This window comes from Pyrgilauda ruficollis, unplaced genomic scaffold (genome assembly GCF_017590135.1).
Source record: "Pyrgilauda ruficollis isolate IOZ18807 unplaced genomic scaffold, ASM1759013v1 scaffold49, whole genome shotgun sequence".
Taxonomy (NCBI): domain Eukaryota; kingdom Metazoa; phylum Chordata; class Aves; order Passeriformes; family Passeridae; genus Pyrgilauda; species Pyrgilauda ruficollis.
Window position 1 is genome coordinate 3,702,416 of NW_024526488.1, and position 19,029 is coordinate 3,721,444.

The window sequence follows — 19,029 nt, forward strand, 5'->3', positions numbered from 1 at the left end:
CAAAAAAAAAAAAAAAAAAAAAAAGAAGAAAAAAAAAAAGAGGAAAAAAAAAATCCTGTGCTCTTTATTAAGTTATCCCAGTTAAATCTTTCTGGTGAAGATATACTTGACTATTTCCTCTAAGAGGCTTTTGTATTTTAGAAATTGATTGTCAGTTAAGTTTGTTACAAGATGAAATTTGATTAGCAAATTGCTATACAAAGCCACTTCCCTTGTTAACTCTTAAAAATTCTCTCTCCCACTACTCAACTATCCATGCCCTGTTTAGGGGTCACATCCTGTCTGCTCCTGTAGTAGGACAGCATTTCCTGCTCTGAGCAGTTTTAATGGAAAAAACCAAAGTTTTAAAAAGAGCTACAGATATCATATTCACAGTGCTGTGCAGGGAAGGTGGGGTGACACCAGGGAAAAGAGGGGAGCTCTGGGGACAGTGGGGACACAGCTCATGGGAGCTTCAGCTAGTGTTCAACACATTAAAGGCTTGGGAAAACTGCATTCACTCCCCTCCCTTTTCAGACTAAAGCAGTGCTTTGAATACCTTGCTTCCATTTCCATGAATTACCATCTGATCCAGTCTTCTCATCCTTCGCTAATTCTCCCTGCAAGTGCAGGGCACGAGGTGAGGAATATGTTACTGCAAGAACACACAGGTGCATGTTATTCTCCTCCTCATTCAGCCTCTAAAACACCTTATTCAGAAAGGTCTCTTTTGCCACCCAGGATTGCTCTTGCCTGTCCTAAATGTCAGCCATGTTACCCACCAACACAAAAGAACCACGCCTTATTTGAACAACACCATACCAATATTCCTTACTGGCACTTGCCCTGTGACAGCACAGCCCTGGAAGCTGTCTGGTGTCAGCTTTCTGCCCAGGCCAGTGCCTTAGAGGGGAAGCCAAAGGAATTAGCTTTAAGCAAAGGGTACAACAAAATTCTACTTGCAATCCCACCCAGGGTGCTTCCCCCAACAGCACAACCCTGGCTTAGGAAATCTTCTAACACATCAGAAAAGTGCCTGCATGCCACCTACACCCTGCATCTCTGGTGGAGATCCAGGCTGCTCTGTAAACAGCCCCTGCAAACAAACATGGACTGAAAGAATGCCCTGGGGCTGGGGACAGCCACAGTGGGGCTGGGGCTTCATGCCCCTTCCCAAAATCCAATCTGTCAGCCTGAGAATTGCACTGTCCACTTCTCATTAGTGTCACCCACTGCTGCCACCCTCATCCCACTGGCCTCTTGCAGGCAAGAGCTGTGTTCAGTTACCAATGCACAGGCAAGGAAGGATTCAAGGAAAGCTTCACAGTAATTCAGAGAGGTTCTTTAGACATGTAAACTCTCAGAAAACACTCTTGGAGGCGCAAACCCCCGTTATCAAACCAATGCCCAAGACACATAGATGAATGAGCAGAGCCAGGGAAACCTCAATTAATTGGTTCCCCATTTGGTCAAGCTTTTAAAACTTGACCAAATGGGGAACCAATTAATTGGCATCATCAAGTTAAAATTTGTTTCTCTCAGACTAGTTTTGTGACTCCTCCCCCTGCCCTAGACTCGGTAACTTCTATTGGAATTCTAGCAGAAGACATCCCTGCCCATGGCAGGAGGGTTGGAATAAGATGAGCTTTAAGGTCCCTTCCAACCCAAACCATTTTGTGATTTGAGTAACTAATTTAAACTGTATTTTATCTTTTTATACTGCCACTTTATATTTTTTGTCCAGCAGTAAATGAATCAATCCAACTTCATTTTTCATTTCTCATTAGTTTTACAGTTTCATAGCCAATGATATTGGGTCTGACTGCAAAGGTAATGGGAAAGTTTAAAAAAATAAGCCTCACTGCAGTATAAAAATAATGCAGCCATTTCACCATGGATCTGAGGGGAAGGGTGTTAGGTACATTATCAAAAACTAAGCTGAAAGTCTGCAAAAAAATTAATGCACTGATTTTTTTTTTTAAGTACTGCCTTAGGTAACTGCAGTAAAATAATAAATCAGAGTATGTCAGATTAAACAAGGAACTTACACAGCAGTATTTAAAAATACCTGAACATGTTTCAAAAGCTTAACTGATACAAACTAGGAAGGCCAGTAAAGCTGCCAATTTTACATGATAAAACTAAAAAAAAAAAGGTAACAAAAATACAGCTTGGCGCAGTCCAATGGAAACAGGAACTTAGAGGCTGCACTCTCCCATGATGGAGATTTCCCAGCCTCTCTGGACAGCCTGATCCAATGCTGTTTGACTGTACTCATGGTGAGATAATATCTTATCATACCTAACCTGATTTTCCCTTGTATAAACTGCTGCCTACTGCTGCTCCTCCTTCCACCGTGTGCCTCCAGGAAGGGCCTGGCTCCATCTTCTCTGCACCCTTCCCTGAGCTGTGGAGTTTAAATAGTAAAAATTATATAGGTAAAGGAGAAAGCACTGAAAAAACCAAACTTCAGTCTTCAACACTTGCTAGAAAACTCAAAAAATGACACTTTGAAGTCTAGTACTGCCCTTTCCACCCTTCACTTCCCACCCTTCAGTTCCTTCCAATGGCGTCTTTGCAATGCAAATCTTGCCCCCACAGGGGACTGAACCCTTTTCCTTCTTATTATTCACAGCTCCAGCAAGGAAAACACTGGTGCTGCTCGCTGTCATGTGCCAGAATAGGCATCTTTGGACAACTGTCTCACAAGGCAGCTGCATTTCCTGCATGCTCCTGCCCCTGAGCAGGTTCTAAGCCCAGAATTTCCCTGCCCACAGCATCCATGGCATGCCAGCTACATGCACTACATCGTCCCAGTGATGCTTTGCTGCTGTTCCACATTTCTACCCATTCCCCTGTGTGGTTCCAATGCCACCAGCACCAGCCAGGGCTGAAAACAGATAAGCTCTCTCCTTATTTCAGCTCTCTTCCTGCTCCCTAGAGGAAGCAGAGCTGCTGCCAAGCCTGTGGGACATGTTAGAGGTGAATTTGTTCTTAGCACTTGCTAATTCCTCGGAAAGGTAATTACTCCCTGGCACAGAAAAACCAGCAAGATCTTATCTTTGAATTCAGTATTTCTTCCTATTGGTGACAGCAGAACACGTGCCTTCACAGAAGTTATTAACAAACCCCCAACCACTTCTAGACACCACTAAATAGCAATGGCTCATTTCCTAAAACTTTAAAATTAGACACTAAATACATCAGTGGCTGGTTTTGTGGCTTCCTCCCCAGCTCCTGGCTGTGCCAGGTCACAGTCTGATTTTCTGTTTTCTCCCTTTTTATTTCTGGCTTTGCCAGAACGTCCTTGTTTTACAACAAAACTGTTAAGGATCATGAAGAACACCTTCAGAAGGCCCCACCATCTGACTTTACTCAGCAAGTTTCAAATCCTTTCAAGGCTGCAACTCCCCAGCAGCACAAGTTCTTAAGTCTTACTCCTAGCCATGTTTTTGTCACCAAAGACCTTTCAGAATTCCCACCTAAAAAAGGTTCCTCCTATTTCCGAGAGACATCATTTCACAAGCTGTAATACTTTGGTTTACAACTAGATTAAAATATAAATTAAATAAGAATAATGCTAAATGAGTTTATATTGAAACACCATTATATTTGTTTCTATATATGTATATACAGGTATGTGTGTGTGCACTCCCTAATGACAGCTAGAGGAAGCAAAAGTCATTCTCCAAAAGCTTCTACTCTTCCAACTAGCATGGTCAACTACTTATCCATTGCAACAATTCCCTGTGCATAAAAGCTAATGAAGCACTGGAAGGTGGTGCTGGTGACCAGCTGGATCACACAGACATTCAGGAACAGAAAGACAATAAATTATAAGAAGCAGTAGTAACTTGTTCACAGTTGGGATGAGGATAATGTTATGGGAAACCTGAATTGTCTACAGTTCCAGGAATAAAAAGCCAAAGCTTACTGAAAGTTACAGATACATTGCAGATAATCCTAAAAGCAAAGATCAGATCTGACACAAAGAAATGGCAGAAACCATGTGGAATTTCTCCCAGCAGCCTAAACTCTTGTACCATCAGATTCAGCAGGAAGCTTTCCAATACCTCCATCAAAAGTAGAATTCATCCCAGGGATGCTCTGATCACTGCCTCCATCTCAGCAATGGACATTTTCCCAAGTAGGAAGATTCCTTGAAACCAACTCAATCCTACATCCAAAAGAAAATGCTCCCAATCCTTTCTTGATTCCATCAGCCCAAACATCACACTCAATCTCTCCTAATTCACAGCCTCTGTGTTTTTCTGTGTTTGCCAAGCCAAAGCCTTTCAGCAGATGGAAATATTTTAGAGATGGTAGGACTCTTCAAATAATTGTATAACCCACTTGTGTGGGTTTCAGGTAAGGAATAACCTACGTTTCTAGAAAGACTACCTGCAGCAAAACTTTGGTCTGCTGCATTTTACTGGTTATAAAACAAAACAAAAAACAAACAAAAAACCTCCACAGCAAGTCTACTCCAAATCTACTCTATTCCAAAATGTTCTGGTAGTTTCAAGAAGCAGCCAGTATTGTTTGCATAGTTCTAACTTCTATTTGGTTACATATATATATATATAAATACATATATATATACTATACATACACAGGTACATATGTATTTTATTTTAAAATATCCTTTGAATGACAGTGATTAAAATAAGGATTCTGAGCTCCTCTTTAGGCCCTTTAACTGCAGATATCAAAACCCTGTGCATGGCTCTCACCTTGTGACAGGAGCAATGCTCACCACAATTATTTTGCTGTGGCAGTGGATCCCAGGCTTTCCAACTGCAGTCCTGGCCACAGATTCAGCTCCTAGGGAAAACTCAGATCCCAGACCCTGGCAAAAAGTCTCTCTGAATTATAGCTTCTTGACTTACAGACTAGCATGGGTTGGAAGGGACCTTTAGAGGCCATCTAGTCCAACCGTCTTGCCATGGGCAGGGACTTCTCCCATCTCCAAAATATTTCCAGCAGAGCCTGAACAGCATTTGATGTCACTATTCTGCAGAAACATTTGGATGCCGACACAGCTAAATTGGCAGGCATGTCACGGATCAAAGAGGAGAGTTTGCTAAAGTTTAAATAATTTTAAAGGCTGGTTTTTGTTAGTTTTCAAGGAGCATGATCCTATCTACCTCCCACACCACCTTCCACCCAAATCAGTTTGATCAGCTGCACCTTTGCAGCTGTCTTCCTATTTATATGTTGGATTCTGCAGGAGAGATGATGTCAACAGCAAATAAAAACTACAACTCTGCTCTTGCAAAGGCCTTGTTAGGGCTGCATCACCCACAAGAGGCAAGGACTCTACTCCAAAAGCAAACTGCTTGGAATCGCTTCCTGAAATGGGCATCCCACAGTTAAGTGACATTCCTACTGCAGAGGTGTGGGACGGAAATGCAGCCACAGAGCTGTCACAAAATGAGAGCAGGACAAGCAGGGAGAGCTGTCCTGTCCATGTACTTCAACCCTGAGCTCACAGAGGGCTGAAATCTTGGCTCTGTGCCCTGTGTGCTGAGCCAGCCCCATGATGCTTTTCAGCTTGTTCCCAGTGCTATTCCAGCTCTGTATAGCTGTCAGATGGGAATGGGGTCAGTCACTGCCGACCTCTCTGGGTTTAAAACAGCAACAGAGACACAACATGCTTTCTGTTCTTCCCAGCACCCAAACTAAAGTTAAATTATACAGGTCACAGCTTGAGGATATTGTAGAGAAAATGTAGGAAAGTCCAAGGACTGAACCTGATGGTGGATAATGCTGAGAGGATGAGGAGGGACTGCCCATTTGCACTGGCTGCTCTGGCTCTCACCAGGCTATCCTGCATCTTACTAAGTTAGCTCTAAGCATGTCCTCAGCCTCCTGCAACAAATTCACATTCCACAAAGCCTCTCATTCATCCCTCTCTAGCTGCTGGAAATACAAAGCACAATTTGTTCTCACATCCTCTCACTGCATTTTGGCCTTCTCCTTTTCCCAGCATCACATCAGTCATCCTCCTGAGACAAAGAGGTTTCGCTTTTCTCCAAAGCAGCAACACAGTATTAACACAATTCTTGCTATTTTCACAGCTATTCACAGGTAACCTGGCAGCAGCAGGGAACAGCCGTGGCAACCATCATGTCACTTGGCTGACACTTGGCACCAGGGCTTGCTGCAGGCTTAAGGAGATAACCACAACTCTTCACATTTGGGAGGTGAGTTCTTTGACAGCAAAGAACCATGTCCACCTCCAAGAAAGCAAACTGTAAAACCAGAGTGTGTTCTCCTTGTTGCCTGAGGCAAGAAAATAAATGGGTTAGTAAGCCCTAACTCTAAAGCAGACAAAAATGTTACGTACAGAGGTATTAAAACACAAGAGTTCTCTTCACATCCTCCTTAAATCACAGTTGAAATCACAGTTTTGGCAGAACAAGATGCAGCTAGATGTGGGAATGCAAAGCTGTGCCTCAACCCATCACAGAAGCATTCACACTTGGAAAGTTGGCATCTGATTTTCCACAGCTTTGGTGCAACTGTAAAGAGCCACACCAACGCAGAAGCAACAGGACACAGTATCATTCTGTTAGGGAAAGCACCTCTAAGTAGCTACACCACTGTCAGAAAATTCACATGAGGTTTCTCCATACCGTACAGGACCTCCAACCCCTTTTTTCTTGAACCTTGGTCTCATCTGCACTCAGGAAGTCGACCCTTGAAAGAAATGTTCAATAACGATTCCTTCAGCACTGGTTCCACTGTCTAGTGCGGATGGGCCTGAACTGGTTCAGCACTGTTCAAGAAATATTAGACATGATGATTCCCACACATACATACACATCCATTAAATGTACAGAAATAATATCAAAATGATTCCCACTACCATACCTTATACTGACTCTAGCTACAAGCTATAAACTTCACCTCAGCGAGGCCTGGGCAAGAATATTGGCTCTTTTGCATGCAATCAGAAATGATCATTTATACAGTGGCAACCTCTGCACAAAAAAACAAAACAAAACAAAACAAAAAAACCAAAAAGAAAAGCAAACATAAAGGAGGAAAAAATAAAAACCTTTCACAAGCTTTGTTTTCAGCCTAGTAAGGTATGAAGGACTAATTTCATGGTTTTCACCAGGCCACTTGAAGTAGTGAATCAGCAAACAGGACACGCTGTTGGCATCCTGTACTGTTTGGATGCTTCTCCGTTCACAGTATTGATACAGTAAAATAAAAACCTGCTCAAGAAACTCACAGCTATGCCATGGGAACAAAGGCATTCACCATTTTATGTCAGCCCTTCTTCACTACGGTTGCCATCTGTCTCAGAGAAATGTTGCTCGTGTAGCAGTTACTGCACCTTCACCCTTCTCTTCACAGCAAGCTTAGCAGGGAAACTTTCCCACTATATTTTTATATAATATATGTATATAAATAATTTTATGTTTTTATAGTTTGGTAGTATTATTTTAAAATTTCTATTTTAAAACACTTAAAAATCTTTTAAGCAACTAAAAGTAACTTTTTATGCTCTCTAGTGTGAACAGGATAGGATTTCAAAGTTTTTAACTTTTTTTTTTTTTCATTTTTGGTAACTTCAAAAGCTATGACTAAAGCAGCACATCTCCACTCCTCCCTGCACCTTGATTGCAACAAAACCTACCTTGGCCACCCTCTCACCTCATCCTCTGCCACTGCTCTCTGGCAACCTCACTGTTTTGGTACCGTGATGTCTGACCTTTGCCAGGAAACCTGACGGAGCTGGTTGTTTGGGTGGCCAAATCACTCCCTGTGTGATGGATGCCCTTGACAGGAGAGGAGGAAGAAGGCACAGAAGGAAAACGGAGGTGAAATATCAGTTTTCCTGTTTGAAATGGTCAATGAAATGGTACTTTGCAGGTACCCAGCTCAGAACGCCTGCAAAGGTTCCTCTTGTAGGATCACATCTCTGTTACATGTGATACTGGCACCGAGCCCTTTCCCACACACAAAAACACATTAGAGCCACATCTCTTTTTGAGAGAGAGATGGGAGGAACAGTGAGACCCCTCACATATAAAAAAACCTATCAATCAAGGCAAGAATACATCACCTTCTCCAAATTATTCCCTCCAAAGGGGCAGGAAAATGATCCCAAGTACCAATTTGCAGATGGGGAAAGCAAGGGCTGGAGATGTCTCCATGTGCCCAAGACTGCAGTCAGACAGCAGGCCAAGTTTATTGTCACTTGGTCAGGCTCCTGCCTGCTAAGCCCCTGCTCTCACCTCTCATCCAGCTTTCTTGCTGAAGCAAGATGAAGTTTATTTCTTTTTCAATGTCTCCTTGTTCCTCCCATCACCTTAAAGTTCAGAACTTCACCCTTCCTCATCATATACACATTATACATCCTCAAGAGAACTCCTTCACCAAACCTGATACGCACAGCCTGTCGTCCATTCCCCCCCTTCATCATGAACAACTTGGCATCAGAACTAGAGAAAACTCTTAAAATATTGCATATTTTTTTAAAAAAAGATGTCAGGATATTTGCACTTATCTGCCTGTCCCATGCTTTTCTGGTTATGGACCACGTAAGCTCGTGCAAACACCTACAATACACACGCAGGCATGTCTCTCCAGGTTTGCTAAACTTGCTCTAAACATCAGAGCTACTCAGAATACAAAAATGTTAAGTCCATGCAAGGGGACAGAGTTGTGATTGCTCTAGGAACCATTCACTTTTAAATCTCCTGAACTGTTATAAGGAAATAGAGTAGGGTTCTCTTTTCTTTTTGCGTTTCATTGATAAAAAAGTTATCAAACTAGTTTGTAGAAACAGGTTTAAAAGCAACCACCTGCGATTGCTCAGCTGTGACAACAGCATTGCAGTATTCCCATATCCCGTATTGCTGTTCTAAAAGATCAAGTGTGTGTCGAGGGGGGAGCAGGGGTGAAAGAGGACTTTGGTAGCCAGCCTCTAACTCTGCAATTCAGCAACTCCAGAAAATCTCTTCCTAATCCTTGGCACTACCTGAAGCATGGCAGCGCTCCAGTCAGGACCTCAGAGTGCTCTGAGCTCTCCAGATCAGCACCAGCAGAGGACAACCTCCTCTGGAAGACCCCTCCAGCCCTTCTCCCAATGCATCAGTCTCATGCAAACCTCACAGCTGCTAAATTCCACTCTCAGTAGCTGAAGTACTTCCTTCACATTTTGCTGACCTCTGGAATACCACTTTGTAGCTGTGCCCACTTTAACAAGGGGCACCAGGGCTGCATGCCTGGAACGAGCAAGCCCAAAGCCCTAAAATAACAGTTTAAATAAAAACGTAAAGAGACACACCAAAATCAGACAGGGATAAATACACTCGGGCAAGGCAGGTTCCACCAGGACAGTTTACAGTTTTTTTGTTTTCTTTGCTGTGGCAACTACCTGGGGAAGGGAGAAAGGCAACGGCCCCTTGCCCCTGCTCTCCCCTCGAGCGGGAGCAGTGGATATGGCTCTGTGGCTGAACCCGGCACCGCCGGCGGGACGCCCTGCTGGGCCACAGCGCTGTCCAGAAATACAAATGACTGCTTGTCCCAGATCACTACAGAACAGTAAAAAAATTTAAAATCCTGTCGATCCCTGAATAAGAAGTTGATTGACACAGTTGTTCTGTTTTTCTCCAAGAGGAGGAGGAATAAGGGAGAAAAACATTTAACACTCTATGGGTGTGTGTGTGGGTGTGTGAGAGGAAGAGAGAGAAAGAGAGAGATTTTTCTATTTTGGCAACATCTTGGGAGCTTCTTTCTGTTCAGTGGTGGCATTGCACTAATTACAGTACCAGCCTGCCGGGTCGGTGCTGACTCTTTAGAGCCAGGAATGGGAAGACGGTCCTTTCTCCTGGACTCCACAGCCGCATTCAATCCGGCCCGGTTGTGGACACAGATCCCTGTGCCGTCTCCCCCACCGCCACAGCCTCTTCCTGTGGAGGGGATTCCTCCTCTGCCTGCCCCCGGGACGTGACGGTGGTCTCGGGGGAGATGCTGTGGGGCCCCTCCAGGGGCAGACAGCCGGGGTGGTTCTTGCGAAAGTGCTGGTTGAGGATGGCCTGGAAAGGGAAGCTTTTGCCGCACACGTGGCAGTGGAAGGGCTTGTTGCCCGTGTGCTTGCGGATGTGATATTCCAGCTGATCCTTGCGGGTGTACTTCTTCCCACACATGCGGCACACGAAAGGGGTGATGCCCATGTGGAGCCGCATGTGCCGGTCCAGGCTGCCCTTCTGGTTGAAGGATTTGGCGCAGTAAATGCACGTGAGCCGTGGGTTGTACCGGAACCAGCGCTCTGAAACCTCCTGCTCCCGCAGATACTCCACGTAACCGCTCACTCCAAGCATGGCAGATTCCTCCCCCTGCCAAGGAAATGGCACAGATTTAAATAACAAGCAGCCTAAAACAAGTTGCAGAGAAGATTAGGCCCAGGTCCAGCCAGTAAAGCATGTGCCAAACCTCAAAATCAGCAGCACTAATGTCTGCAACCTCAAGCACACATTTAAGTGCTTAACTGGGGCCTCGAGGCTGAAGACAAACGAGCAATCAATTAGAAACCACTGCTGCAAAGGCCCCCTCTGCCAAGCCATTCCCTGAATCTGGTGAAGAAAAGACAGCCCTTAACACAAGGGGACTTGGCCACCAGTTCAGTTGCAGACCACATGTCAATACTTGTTACTTTTTAAAAAATTTCTGCCAGTTTAATTAAAACACTTGGGTGTATCATCTTCTCTTTTTCCTTACTAAAGTCAAAAAAAAGAAGCCAGTTGATGAGCTTGCAGTAAAACAAAGGAGGAGCAAACCATAAATCATATCTGAAAGTGTTCAGGTGTCATTTTACACAGGTATTTATTCAGATGTCACTTAGAGTTCACAAGGAGTCACGTTTGCCTGCCTGGCTGTGTAACCCATCCCAGCCCCGTGGCATCGCAGGCAAGGATGTGCCTGACCCAGCTTGCACAGCAAAGACTCCTCTGTATTTTCTGAAGTCACACAGACAAACAGCTGAGAGCAACCTGAACCACAAGCCTGGTCTCAGGACAGACACTTCTGACCATCGTATTCAGACTGAGCAGAAACACAGCGACTCCAGGATGCTGCTGTGCTGGAGATGCACTGTTTGCTCCCCCAGTGCTGCTTCCCAGTGGTGCCACATGTAGAGAAGCAACCAGCAGAAGGGCATCTCTTCTGCAAGCCAGGGTTCTACAGGCATGAGCAGCAGTGTACCTGTGCCAGGTGCTGCTAAATCCAGCTGTACAGGAGTAGGGAAGCTGTTGAGGACTAAAGGAGATACACAAAGCTCTATTTCTTCCTTTCCAGTGCCATTGGACAGGGCAGGGACAGGGGCAGGCTATTTTAGCATGGATATCGCAATGCCAGGAGAGTGGAAGTTGATGATACTTCCCCATGGTGTGTAAAGCCTAAGGTTTCATGTTTAAGGCTGTCTCACAATGGAGAAATAAGAGTACCTTTTTTTGTAGGCAGAGCTAAAACTGCTTAATATGTCACATTTCCCCTAGAGGGTTGGTTTGACCTGAAATTTTTGCAATGTCTTCTGAGGACACAGAACAAAGCTTTGCAAAACAGGAACAAAAAGGTATCTGTCATTTTATGGAAGTGTCTAACAAAGTCAGCAGATAGCAATCACAATTTCTCCCTACCTTGCTTCACTTGGTCTTACTCAAGAGCAAAGCAGCCTAGTGCCTCCTTACCCACCTCCAGCCAAGTCCTTACACACTGACACATTCCCTACCTGCCAGGTTCACAAGAGTCCTGCACTCTGCTGGCTGACATGCTTGCACTACAGAGGCACTGTGACACTAACTGGATGCAACTAAATTAGACCAAAATGATAAGGCACAGGCAGCAGTAGCTGTGTCCCACTTTGCTCCACTCTACAGCCCACTGCTCTCCCATTTCTGTGCATCTCTCCCTCCCACCCCAAAACTGTGCCCAAGAAAGCAGAGAATTCAGAGCTCCTTTATGTTGCAAAGCCTGCTGTGCAACACAAGTCACTTGGAGACAGAGACCCCTCTAAAACTCCACAGCTCTTTGACACTCCACCCCAAAAGGTTTATTGGTGTAGTGCCTGCAGGGCTTTTGGGAATGGTCTTGGTACCGGCACAGAAAGATTCAGCTGTTGTCACCCGTCTTGCACAGAAGCCAAGCCACACCTCCTCCCTCTGCTCAGGCATTTGCTGCCAGTATTTGAGGGCAGATCCAGCTCTGCAGGCAAATGGGGTTTCTCCTCAGGAGTTGGTGGCCTGCCCAGAATAAGGGTGGATATTTATGCCCTCAAACAGCAAGAGAAAATCCTTGTGTTTTCCAAGTATCTGGCCAAAATCCCAAAGAGCCAGGATCCATTTTAAATCGTACTTGCCCAGCACATGTTCTCCTGTGAGCAGGTAGATCCTTTGCCAAAGTAAAAGGTCCTTGTATCACACACATTATTGCTTGCAAATATAAAATATGACACACTTCATCACAACAAAGTCCCCTTCACCTCCAAGCCAACATTTACTTGCAAACATCTTGGTCTGCCTACCTGGGAACTGGGCTGCTTAGGCTCATCCATCCGCCCGGGAGACTCGCTTTTCGATCTGTACCGCTCGGTCACAGCAACCATGCTGCCAGAAGGGCTAAATCTGTGGGGTGGGCAGAGTGTAAATGGGATTTTTAACGGGCATCAGGTCACTACAATGTTTAGAGCAATGGGTGAGCAATAGAGGCACCTGTATAGCATCTCTTCATCCTCATCACCTAACACACTGGAAGTGGAACAGTGCAAGTATAAAGGAAAAACCAAATCATACGGTCTATGGCTTCAGTCTAAACATCTGAAAAATAAAACTGAGTCATTTGGCTTCCAGTTCAGCAACGGAGAAGGTTGCTATCATGAACAAACCGATATGGGCCTGGTGGGGCCTGGTGACTCAGGAACTGTACAGCAGGACAGAAACCATTTCTCAGAGGACACCTCTCCTCCAGCACTCTCCTCCTTCATTCCCAGTGTGAAACATAAGGGATGTGATGGACTAGAGGTGGGAAACAGTGCATACAGACTGCAGTGCAAAAAGAGATACTAGAGACTAGCTGATCCAAGGAAAAGAGCTAAGGAAGTAGGAAAGCATCGCTCTCCAAAGGCCAGCTCAAGATTGTTCCCACTGATTTGATTTATTAAGTGACAAGTGACAGAATATTCACTGCTTCCACGTAGCTATTTCCCCATGGGATTGAGCTAGAAAAGAGGCAGATGTGAAGGGAAACCCTAGAACTACAACCCCCCCAACCCCTGCCCCTTATCAAATCCATTCTCTGGCCTGAGCCTAGGGGAAGAAAGCAAATGATGGAGTGGAAGGGAAGGAGATGGATGGAGAAGCCAAACACAGCAGATTTCACCAGTCATTTTCAACAAAGGCTTTCTGCTTTCTCATGTAAATCAAAACAACAGTGGAGGCCACTGGGTTCCCCATTTCAACTGCCTCAGAAGATGCAAACCCAGGGCCCACTGCTGTCATGGACCACTGGGAAGAGCTTGACCTACAGCTGGTGTCTGGCTCGTTTCTCAGGGGGAACCATCCCCAGATCTCTGGGCCAGAAGGCACCAGTGCAATGGAGATATGTAACACATATTGTATATGACCCCATTAATCCAAATGCTGAATCTGGTATCTACTGAGGCTGAACTGAACATCTTCTTCAAAAAAAATCTCACCTCAGCTCAAACACTGAGAGGTAGAGATCCTAACCTCTAAGAGCTAATTAAGTAATTTCCCAAGCTAGCCTGTACCTGGAGATCCTGGTCTGATCGCTACCCAGCCAAAATACTATTATCCAAACTGGACACACTTCCTAACACCAGGTAAAAACCCTCTTGCTCTTATGCTTAAGAAGGCCAAAGGAAACAGAAAGAGGACCAAAGGAAATAGAAAGAGGAAATGTACCAAAGTGACTGACCCAACCAGGTCAGCATCTTGCATAACCTCCTCTTAGAGGCAAGGTGAATAATTAAGTTTAAGGAAACCCACCTGTCAATCTCACTGCTGGTCGGCCTGACCACTTTGGCTCCAGAGGAGCCTAAGGCAAAGGCCTCCTGGCCCAGCGATCCGTGGCCCGTGGTATCGATCACCATGGCCGTGACCTCCTCAGCGCTGCTCCCATCTTCTCCCGAGGGCTGGTGCTCTGCCCCCAGCCACTCCTCCAGGTTTTCCGTCTTAATGCGCACTCCTCCCAGCACCCGCACTTCCTCGTCGTTCTGCGCCCCGCGCTCTCCCATGCCCGTCTCCACGTACCACTGTCCTGCCCTGTTGATCCGCAGGATGGGCTCCCTGCCTTCCACATCGGAACTCTGCTCGATTATCTGGGGGCTGGTGGACTCCTCGGGCGGGCTTAGCTCCCGGATGTCCAGCACCGTGCTAACCTGGCCCAGGCGGCTCCCCTTGGCGGTGTTGTGACGCGGACTCAGGGAGCGGTTTAGGTTTGGCGTCGCCCGGTGAGACTCGGGCGGTCTCTCCTGATGCTTCGTCCTAGTCTGGCTCAATTCCGCTTCCACCTCGGCCACGTTAATTTTGAAATGAATCCCCTCGAGTATCTGCGTGCATTTGTCTATGATGTGCTGCATCTGCAAGAAACTGGCAGCTGTCAGGTAACTGATGATGTCAGCCAGCTGCAGACATATCCTGCCAGTGTAGCAGAAGGAGAGGAGCTGCTCGAACACAGAAGGGTTCTTGATGACGGAGATGGACACGGTGCTCATCTCGTTCAGGGACATGTGGTCACGGAAGTAGGGTGAGCTGGCAGCCAGCACCACCTTGTGCGCACGGAAAGCCTGGCCCTGCACGTTGACCACGATGTCACACAGCCGACCCTGCATGCGCAGCTGGTTCAGGTGGCTCAGGACAGAGTTACTGAAGTTAGGAATCTCCAGCTGAATGTTCCCACTCTTCTCCATGGCTGTCCCAGCTGCAGGTGCACGACTCTACTGGAAAAGGGGGAAAGGATCCTGTCATCAGCAGAGCCAATCATTTGAAATTAGAACTTTTTTCACCTGCTTCCACACAGTTTGAAACACTGGAGTTTTTAGAGACCTTCCTCACCCACTGAACTGCCACACACCTGGCAGCAGCTCTGTCATGAAGGAGTGTGTTTGAGATTGCTTAAAAAAGCATCCCAAAAGCTCTCTGATCTCTCCATGCTATGCATTCCCCTGCACAAGAGTTCTGCTAAACCAGTCCCCAACAGACCCCCATTCCCTGCGGCTTTGGCCTGCAAAACACTTTGTTCTGCCAGCCTCAATAAAAGCACATCTGCATGTGAACAGAACATTAAAAATGGCACAGGTATTAAAAATAGGCACCTGATTGCATAATGGATTAAAATTCTCACCACTTGTACCTTCTAAGCATCTTGAAAAGAGAAAGTAATAGGGAAAGCTCCTTTGTAAAACAGGAACCAGGAAGGAGACACCGGGACCTAAATCCTCCTGAGACTTTTGAGAAGTTGGCCAGCACACATCTGACCTCAGGTGCCTTGTTAAGTTGAGGTACCCATCATATGTGGCACTTCTGACACATGCCAGAAAATATCTAACGGGAGAGTGAAAAACAAAGCTGGGGCCCAGGAGAGCTCAGAGGGCCTCACTCAGGATCACTTTTGTAGGGTCCCAAAGACTTCACAGTGGTCATCACTAAGTGCCCATCCGGCCATACCCATGATCAGTAACTCCTGGACTCTTTCCCAAGTAATCCAATAATGGGATTGTTCCACTTGGGCTACAATTCACAATGGTGCTGCTCTGCTCGAGCTGCAATCCAGGTCAATGTTCACCCAGGCTACACATGGCTCATCCCTTGTTTCCCACCTTGGCTGGGATGTTCCTCGTTGTTCCCACCTCTACAAGAGCTCCTGGTAGGCTCAGAGAACACCTCACTGCCCAGCTGGTGCAGTCAGGGGACCCTTCACCACTCAGCTGAGTCCACCAGGGCTTATCAGGAGATCCCAGAGCAGGGCCAGGGAGGGGGACTGGGGGATGCACCAGCACATCATCACATCTTATTTTGGCAAAGTTTGAAAAGAAGCCCTGACCATATATGGTAAAAAGTTGGAATGAATGAAAGTGAGACGTAAACTCATCCAAAAAAAAAAAAAAACAAAAAGGAAAGTAAATAAGCTTGTTAAAGTCCACTCATGGCATAAGCAGCTTTCAAGCTGGATGGCATTTGAAATGTGGACTGAGCAGAGTCCTGCACATGTCAGAACCATTTCAAGCAGGCTGGGAATATCAAGGCTCACAGTGTCCACTCTGAGGAATCTCTGAATCGAAGGGATTGGCACATGAAGAGCATGTCTGCATTTGGAGGACTTTTTATTTGGAATTTATGAACATTGCAGCATAGCACATGTCCATATGCCCAAGCAGGCTTTGTGCAAACTTGGCAAACTCACTTACTAAACATGAAGCTGCAGGACAGCCTGTCAATCTTGTGGAGCTGTGCCAAGGGATTTCTGAGTGGCAGGATGGCTGCGTGTCGCTGGGGAAGTCAGACCAGAGTGCACAAAGCTTCACAAGGTGCAGCTGAACACTGCTAGGTCTTAGGGCTTCTTCTCTCCTTCCCCTATCATAGAATGGTTTGGGTTGGAAGGGACCTTAAAGGCCATCCAGTGCCATGGGCAGGGTCACCTTCCACTAGCCCAGGTTGCACCAAGCCCTGTCCAGCCTGGCCTTGGACACTGCCAGGGATCCAGGGGCACCCTGTGGCAGGACCTCACTACCCTCACAGGGAACAGTTTCTTCCCAATATCCAATCTAAACCGACTCTCTGTCAGTGGGAAGCCATTCCCCCTCGTCCTGTGACTCCATCCCTTGTCCTGAGTCCCTCTCTGTCTTTCCTGTCAGCTCCTTCAGGCACTGGAAGGCCACAATTAGGTCACCCTGAAGCTTTGCTTCTCCAGGCTGAACCACCCTGATTCTCACACGAGAACTTCTCCATCTCTCTGATCATCTTGGTGTCTCCTCTGGACTCACTCCAACAGCTCCATGTCTTTCCCCATCTTTTGGAGAAAGCAACAAATGCCACAAAAATCAGGAAACCACAGGGCACAGGTCTGTGTCAACACAGCACTGGGAGCAGAACACCAACTGCACAGAACAAGGGGAAATAGAAAACCCAGCATCTTACCTGGAGTGCTGTGAGTTACATGCAGCAGGAAGGAAATGGGGGTGCTGCCTTCCTTTTTTTCTTCTGATGTAGTAAGAAGAAAACTTGCTGCCCCCTTCCCCTTTAGGAGGTAAAGAGAAAGAAAAAATGAAGGGCAGAGGAACTGGGTTCTCCCAAGAGCAGTTGTGAACATGAAATTTTGTCATTCTTCATTCTGCTGGAGGATCTAGCAGCAGGATTAGCTCACCATCTTCCCCAAACAGCTGTTCCTAAAGCAATAAGCCTCAGAGTACACTCTCAAGGAAGGCAAGGGTGAAACACCCCTGCCAAGGCCACGAGCACCCACGGAGGCAAGAGGGAGGCAGAGGCTGAGCTTGGGATACACAGAAAGAGAAGGGAACAAAAAATCATCAGACCTTAACTGCTGAGCATGGCTGTGGTGAGAAAGCAGCTGCTCCTCAGAGAGCCCAACAAATTATCTGTGAGCTCCTGCTCCAGAGGCAGGGAAAACCCATCTACTCTTTATAACCCACAGAACTCTGCTCACCCCAGTGCCAAGGAACCTGCATGTTATGATCCACTCAGAGGCTGGGGAGAGGGAATCTCCCTTTTGGTCCAAACTACCCTGTCAGAGGCTGATTTCTGCCCCTCTGAGTAAGGGAATCTCTCAGAGCTTCTGCAGCTCAGCCCCAGGGCAATGACATCCTGATTTCTCCCTGCTCTGGGAAGTCCATCACCTCCAGCCACCTTTATGAGCAGGCTGAGCTGAGTCAGCACAGGGCACGCACTGAGACACTGCTGTTTGTCATGCCATTTGAAGGGCCACCAGCTGAGGCTCACACTGATCTCAGCAAATGCCTTCCAGCCTGTGAGGGAGCCACCAGGAGTGGGTGGGATCCACCAGGCAAGAAGCAGAGACAGACCACCCAGCAGATGATGTCACCCTGGAAGCTGCACTGAAGACTTTCAGCTTTTGGGTTGAGATTTACTGTGACAGGGCAACTTCACAGAATCACAGAATATCCTGAGCTGGAAGGGACCCACAAGGACCACTGAGTCCAACACCTGGCTGTGCACAGACACCCCAACAATCCCACCCTGTGCATCCCTGACAGCATTGTCCAAACTCTCCTGGAGCTCTGGCAGCCTTGGGGCTGTGCCCATTCCCTGGGGAGCCTGGGCAGTGCCCAGCACCCTCTGGGGAAGAACCTTTCCCTGACATCCACACTAAACCTGCCCTGACAAAACTCCAGCCGTTCCCTGGGTCCTGTCCCTGCTCCCAGAGAGAGCTGCTTAGGATCCCAGAATGGTTTCGGTTGGAAAGGACCTTAAAGCTCATTCCGTTTCACCCCCTGCCATGGCCAGGGACACTTTCCACTATCCCAGCTTGCTCCAAGCCCTGTCCAACCTGCCCTTGGGCACTGCCAGGGCTCCAGGGGCAGCCACAGCCCCTCCGTGCCAGGGCGTCACCGCCCTCACAGGTAACAATTTCTTCCCAACAAGCCCATTTGGCTGCTCGCACATTCCAACGGGACTCCAACAACTCTGAGCCCAAACACAACTCTGCACTGAGGCAAGCGGCGGTGCCGTCCCGCCCTCCCGCAGGCCCTGGCTCCCGGAGCCCGCTGTCTCCGCCCCAGCGCCCCCGACCCTCCTCAAGCGGGGCCCGCGGCTCCTTCTCCCCGTGACTCCCAGCCTCGGCCCCGCGGGGCGGCGGCCGCGCCCCCGGCGCTCCGGGGCCCCGGGCGGCTTCGCCCGCCCCTCCCGGCCCAGCCTCACCTGCCGGGGGTGGGAAGGGCCCGCAGCGCCGGCCCGGAACCGAAACGCGCCAGCGCGGGCCGCGCCCCGGAAGGAAACGCCGCGCGGACCGTACGCCCCCGCCCCGCCCCTGCCCGTG

General features: G+C 47.4%; 1 protein-coding gene across 4 annotated transcripts; it reads right to left on the reverse strand.

Moving 5' to 3' along the window:
* Window position 1: 1 nt before the first annotated feature.
* Window positions 2-18,997, reverse strand: ZBTB37 (zinc finger and BTB domain containing 37). 4 transcript variants are annotated; one of them, XR_005956143.1, is made up of 6 exons: window positions 18,912-18,997; window positions 17,154-17,253; window positions 14,004-14,956; window positions 12,521-12,620; window positions 6,651-10,337; window positions 2-2,386 (listed from the first exon to the last, which is right to left on the reverse strand). XR_005956143.1 is itself a non-coding variant. In XM_041479553.1 (5 exons), the coding sequence occupies exons 3-5, from the start codon at window positions 14,924-14,926 to the stop codon at window positions 9,849-9,851; spliced, it is 1,512 nt and encodes a 503-aa protein (XP_041335487.1). In that variant the 5' UTR covers window positions 14,927-14,953; window positions 17,154-17,253; window positions 18,912-18,997; the 3' UTR covers window positions 2-9,848. The 4 variants fall into 4 exon arrangements, 2 of the variants coding, with proteins under 2 accessions (XP_041335487.1, XP_041335485.1); XR_005956142.1 differs by having other exon boundaries at window positions 6,618-10,337; XM_041479553.1 differs by having other exon boundaries at window positions 2-10,337; window positions 14,004-14,953.
* Between the last annotated feature and the right edge of the window lie 32 nt (window positions 18,998-19,029).

Bases quoted from the DNA above. Each gene is read 5' to 3' on its own strand.
- ZBTB37 (XM_041479553.1), bottom strand. From the start codon at position 14,926: ATGGAGAAGAGTGGGAACATTCAGCTGGAGATTCCTAACTTCAGTAAC. The intron at 12,621-14,003 runs GTGGGTTTCCTT...CCCACCCCACAG, and splicing joins ACCAGCAGTGAGATTGACAG to ATTTAGCCCTTCTGGCAGCA. The intron at 10,338-12,520 runs GTAGGCAGACCA...TTTCCTTGGCAG, and splicing joins CTAAGCAGCCCAGTTCCCAG to GGGGAGGAATCTGCCATGCT.